Source organism: Budorcas taxicolor, unplaced genomic scaffold (genome assembly GCF_023091745.1).
Source record: "Budorcas taxicolor isolate Tak-1 unplaced genomic scaffold, Takin1.1 scaffold401, whole genome shotgun sequence".
Taxonomy (NCBI): domain Eukaryota; kingdom Metazoa; phylum Chordata; class Mammalia; order Artiodactyla; family Bovidae; genus Budorcas; species Budorcas taxicolor.
Window position 1 is genome coordinate 56,381 of NW_026292312.1, and position 6,000 is coordinate 62,380.

The 6,000-nt window shown below is 49.8% G+C and overlaps 1 protein-coding gene across 1 annotated transcript in view; it reads left to right on the forward strand.

Moving 5' to 3' along the window:
• The window catches only part of LOC128071373 (high affinity cAMP-specific and IBMX-insensitive 3',5'-cyclic phosphodiesterase 8A-like), a 52,668-nt gene extending 46,668 nt beyond the window's left edge, over positions 1 to 6,000 (forward strand). Inside the window, exons 18-19 of the mRNA XM_052664259.1 lie at positions 3,800 to 3,929; positions 4,895 to 6,000. Of these exons, the coding sequence (XP_052520219.1) occupies positions 3,800 to 3,929; positions 4,895 to 5,001 (237 nt within the window). The 3' untranslated portion in view covers positions 5,002 to 6,000. The remainder of the gene's footprint in view (positions 1 to 3,799; positions 3,930 to 4,894) is intronic.

Genomic DNA, 6,000 nt, shown 5'->3' on the forward strand with positions numbered 1-6,000 from the left:
CAGCAATATCTTTTTGGATCTACTTCTAGATTAATGAAAATAAATAAATGGGACCTAATTAAAAGCTTTTTGCACAGCAAAGGAAACCATAGACAAAATGAAGACAACCCACAGAATGGGAAAAAATATTTGCAAATGAAGTGATTGACGGATTCATCGCCAAAATATACAAATAGCTAATGTAGCACAATATCAAAAAACCAAATACCGCAATAAGACGGCCAGATCTAAACAGACATTCCTTCAGAGAAGACACACAGATGGCCACAAAGCACACGAAAAGATGCTCATCATCACTAATTATTAGAGAAATACAAACCAAAACTACAGTGATTTACCACCTCACAGTGGTCAGGAATGTTCATCAAAAAGTCTTCAAACAGTACAGTCTGGAGAGGGTTTGGAGCAAGGGAACCCACCTACACTGTTAGTGGCATGTAAATTGGTACAGCCATTACGGAGGTATAGAGGTTCCTTAAAAAGCTAAAAACAGCTACTGTATAATCCAGCAATCCCGTTCCTAGGCATATATCCTAGGAAAATCAAAGTACACACGCACCCCCGTGTTCACTGCATCACTATAATAGCCAGGGCATGGATGCAATCTAAATGTCTATCGACAGAGGAGTGGAAAAGAAAAGGGAATCTTATTCAGCCCTAAAAAATGGAGCACTGCCATGTACAGCGACAGGGATGGACCTAGAGAGTGTCATACTAAGGGAAGTAAGTCTGAGAGACGAGTGTCAATGTCACAGCAGCTTCTACGTGAGATCTAAAAAAGATACAAAGGAACGTATTTACAAAACACAAACAGACTCTCAGACTTCAAGGGAGAGGGACAAATTAGTTTGGGATTAACAGATACACACTACTGTATATAAGAGAGATAATCAACAAGCTCCTACGGTATAACAAGGGAACACCACTCAATATTCTCTAATAACCTATAGGGAAAAGAAGCTAAAAATGACTGGATATATATATATATATAAAACTGATCCATTTTGCTATACACCTGAAACTAATACATTGAAAATGAACCATACTCCAGTAAATTTTTTTAAAAAGATACATGTATAACTGAATCACTCTGCTGTATACCTGAGACTGACACAACATTGTAAATCAACTATACTCTAGTATAAAATAAAAATAATTAAAATAATAAAAATTTTCAAAGCCAAAAGTTGGTTTTTTTTGGCAAAATTAACAAAATTGGTAAATACGCAGCTAAAATAATCAAGAAGAATGCAAATCACCAAAATCGGGAATGTCACAATAAATTTGACCGCTAAGATGAAATGGATGAATACCTTAAAAACTGTCAATACAATTTACCCTAACTGACATGGTTAAGTAATAACCTTAGAAAGTCCATAGTAAAGAAATATTTTGTCAAAATGTTTTCATAATTTTTGTTTTAATAAAGAAAACTCTAAATCATTTCATTGAGGAATTCTGTGAAACCTTTAAGGAACAAATAATGCTAGTCTTACAAATTAAACCAGAAAACAGAGGTGAGACATTTTCCAGCTCATTTTCTGAAGCTGTTACTATCCTGGTACGTAAACTTGACAAAGGCATCCCAGGAGAAAGTTACAGCTCATTCCCCTCAGGAACACAGATGTGGAGACTCTTAACTGAACAGCTGACCAGGGCAGGTGTGTCAGGAGAGCACCCGCCCCAGGGCCCTGCTCTCTGAGCAGTCAGGCTGGTGGGCTGTTCTGCACCCTCCACCCCTTGCCATGCACACACCAGGGCAGAGACTCGCACGGAGCTGACCCTGCTGAGCCAGCACTGGCCTGACAGCAGAGGCTGCACCACAGCAGAAGCCCAGACTTGTCAGTATTCCCCACTCATCCTCTGCCCAGAGCCCCCAACCTTGCCTCCCACACCTCCCGGGGTGTGCTCCTGGCCTGACAGCGGTGTAGATGGTCCCTGGCGTGCCTCTCAGGAAAGCCTGGCCTGAGCAGTCACAGCCAAGCTTGTGTGCCTCAGCCCCCAGGCCTGGAGCAGCAGCAGCTCCTCCTGCTGGCTTCTGCCCTGGCCCGGAGTCTAGCACCGCCCACCTGCACAGGGAGCCCAGGCCTCTTCCTCGGCACTGTCCCCAGCACTGTCCGCACGTCTCTGCAGCACGGTGCTCCGTGCGGAACGGTCCCTCCTGGGAAAACCCCCAGAGGTTACCTGTGTCCTCCAGTGGAGATTTCATGTTGAGAACTGTAGTGAACCACTGTCACTTCCAAGGAAACTCACCTGCCTTTAGCTGTGGAGCCCAGTTCTTACAGTGTCTCGGGCCTCGGACCCATCGACGTGCAGGGTGAGGTGGCAGTAACTTCTCACCAGTCCCTGCCGCCCTGCTGGTGATTGCCAGTCCTCAGAAAGACAGAATAGAAGCAGAACGGAACCAGGGAGGCAGCTCCTGGCCAGCTGTCCAGAACAGTGCTGGGCTGGGGGGACAAGGAGGACTGGCCCAGTTTGCCCTGTGGGAACAGTTCCAGGTATAAGAGTTGGAGGGACAGGCTTCCAGCCCCAAATATAGGTCTTCTTTTGCTCCCGTGGAACACCTGAATCCTGGTCCCTGTATTAGATGCTTAACAGAGGTCCTTCACTTTCCCACAGCTCCACATGGCCCACAGAGCTCAGCCACAGAGCCAGGCTCTGGCTGATGGCCGAATGCACTGCATACCTCCCATCCTCAGCCCTTGCTCTCACTGACCACCCTCCAGAGAAGCCAGGATTGGTCAGCGGGTCCACTCGTCCCAGGATCTCCACCCTCCCTGCTGGATGCCCCTAGAGAACCAATTCCTGCACCCACACCAGGCTTCCTAAGTATTAACTCCCTGCCTGTCTTCCGTGTTGAGCTGCCCCTTCCATCACTTTCTCACTAGCTGCCCACAGAGGCAGCGTGCCCAGACCAACAGAACAAAGACCCAAGACCCCCGAGGACAGCTGTGCCTCCAGCACCAGGGGATGGCTCCAGTCCTCTCGCCCAGCTCACCCCAGCCTTACCTGGTCCTGCACTCAAGACCCTTCATCCTGCCCCTTGGGTAACCATCTATTTAACTCTCAGCCCTGGCTGCCTGGCTCCCCAGGGACCTCTCTGTGATTCCAATGGCGCCCTCAAACCCTCCGAGTTCATACCTTACTCCGGGAAGGACCCCCTGCTTCATCATCACCCTTCGGGTATCACTTCATCCTTTCTCCTGGATCCTTTGATGAAAACAAAAAACGAGAAATTCCCTTAATCTTTTACGATAAACATGCCTCCCACCAGGATCTCATTGTATTTCCAGTTTTGTACACATATTATTGGAATACTGAAGATGTTCTGTAAGGGTCTATCAAAGTACATAAAATCTTCATCCTAGAGCTTTTTTGCCTCAAGGCTATTCAGACCTTTTTAAAATAAAATAATCTGGCCTGAGGTAAGAAGCAGGCACTTGTCCCTTCTCTGCGAAGGGGGTTGTTTCTCACTCCGCACTGTGGCCCTGGGTCAGGCCCCTGACATGCCCACAGGTGGGAGACGGCTGGGCAGACTGGTGCGCTCCTGCACTGCAGGAGCCCCGCACAGCACCACAGCAGCTTCAGCAGGAGCCTTCAGGTGCCGAAGATGTGGGTTGGGTCCCATGGGGGACAACGTGACATGTCGTGGAGGGTCCGGGTGCTTGGCTGGCGCTGTGACCGGCTTCTCCCACGAGCTGTCTGGGCTGCCAGGAGAGGCTCTGGTAGAGAGAATGCTTCTGGTGGGCGTGGAGCCTGGTCCTGGGGTCTCGTAATTCTGGCATTTTCCGCCTTGCAGACAGACGAAGAGAAGCAACGGGACTTGCCTGTGGTGATGCCGGTTTTTGACAGAAATACCTGCAGCATCCCCAAATCCCAGATCTCTTTCATCGACTACTTCATCACAGACATGTTTGATGCCTGGGACGGTAAGAAGGCGCGGAGCGTGTCTCCCTCAGGAACGGGGAGCGCATGGTGCCGTTCTGACTGTAGAGTATGTTCAGGGGCTCAGAGTGTACAGAGGCCGAGGAGAAGCCAGGCGCTGACAAGGAGGTCCCGGCGGACGGGGCGCTCTCTGCTCTTTCTCCTCAGCTGCCCCTGGCTCCGGGGCTCCCTGTTGTTCCAGTCGCAACGATGAGAGCGTTGAACATGGGCTGAAGGGGCTGCTGGTCAAAAGCCGGGGATTCAAAACCTCTTCAGTTCTGAGGGAGCTCTTCCGCTGTCCCGCCCAGCTTCTCCGCCTCCCCCGGTAGCTGACCCCAGGGCAGGCTGGTCTCTGACAGGGGCACGGCCCTCCTCGCAGCCCTCAGCGCGGGCAGAGCCCCCTGGCAGGTCGAGGGCTTTTGGGTAAGGGCCCCTGCCGGGAGGCAGACCCACGTCTGGTCCGGATCCCGTCAGCAGGAGACGAGCCCATGTCTCGGTGCTGAGGGGGGGGCGGGACAGAGGACTGAGGTGGTGGAAGGCACTGGGGCCTCGGGCCAGACTGCAGGCTCTGCTCAATGCTTCTGGGCCCAGACCAGATGTGGCCACTCCCGGCCCAAGTTCTCTTCCCTAGCTTGCTGCTCCTGCTATGTGCTGCAGGTGGAAGGGGACGGGCTCAAGGAAGGGGGATGGGACGCCCCGGAGAGCCGGTCAGGGCTGGGATCAGGCAGCCCAGGGTGCTGATTAAGGGTGATAAAACGGGCTAGCCCCCTTCGCTCCCTCCGCCAGAGCTGTCAGCTGGCGACAGAGGCGCAGCGGGCACTGAGCGCAGATGGGGTTTCAGCTTCTCGTGGGCCACTCCATGTCTGCCGAGCACGGAGCACTGTCCCCTCCTGTCTGTCCCTCTCCTCAGAAAGCCTCCATGTGCATCCCGGGAAGGCGCAGTCTTACCACACTCCCGTTTTTCTTGCAGCCTTTGTAGACCTGCCCGAGTTAATGCAGCATCTCGACAACAACTTTAAATACTGGAAAGGACTGGACGACATGAAGCTGCGGAGCCTGCGCCCGCCTCCCGAGTAGCGGGGTACCCCTGTGGTCACCGGGGATGCCTGAGGGCGGCCAGAGTTCTTTTCAGTATTAGCCGATCAGCCCCCTGATGCACAGAGCCAGCGAGAGCACCCCTAGATGCGGTCACCTTCCCTAACCACCACCTGATGCCATTGCCGTAGAGTGAGGCTTCCTCCTCTCACTGTGCCAGCCTGCTGCCGGGGCTGCGTGGAGAGTCTCAGAGAACACGGCTTGCATCAGCATCTGTCTGTCCAAACCCGAGCTCGGGAGGCCCAGCCAAGGACGCTGACGGAGTTTCTGCTGATGACAGAGAATTTCTTGCAGTTTCTCTCAATTACATTCAGCGCTTAAGAAGAGCTAATGGCAATCGGATCTTTTCCACATCATAGAAGGTGCAATCATTCACTTTGGAACACTACTGAAAGTGACTTCTCTTTTAAAATTAAATGGCAAATGAAAAAGACAAAGAAATTCTGAAGTTGATTATTAATATCAATTATTAAAATGTTTTATTTATTTTATTAGAAGTTCACTATTTTCTATGAATTTAAAAACACTTCAAAGCCAAAGCCAACTTTAGATGCCATGACCAAATTTACATGATTCATAGTCATTAAAAATATGCATCACTTGGTATATAGACTTATTTTCATAATGCAAATTTAAAATAAATGATCCATTTTTACTGCACTATAGAAATATTTGTGTATGTTATATGTACCCCCAATGTTCATCGCGGCACTGTTTGTAATAGCCAGGACATGGAAGCAACCTAGATGTCCATCAGCAGGCAGATGGATCAGAAAGCTGTGGTACATATACACAGTGGAATATTACTCAGCCATTAAAAAGAATATATTTGAATCAGTTCTAGAAACTGGAGCCGATTATACAGAGTGAAGTAAGCCAGAAAGAAAAACACCAATACAGTATACTAACACATACGTATGGGATTTATAAAGATGGTAACAATAACCCTGTATGCGAGACAGCACAAGAGACACAGATGTA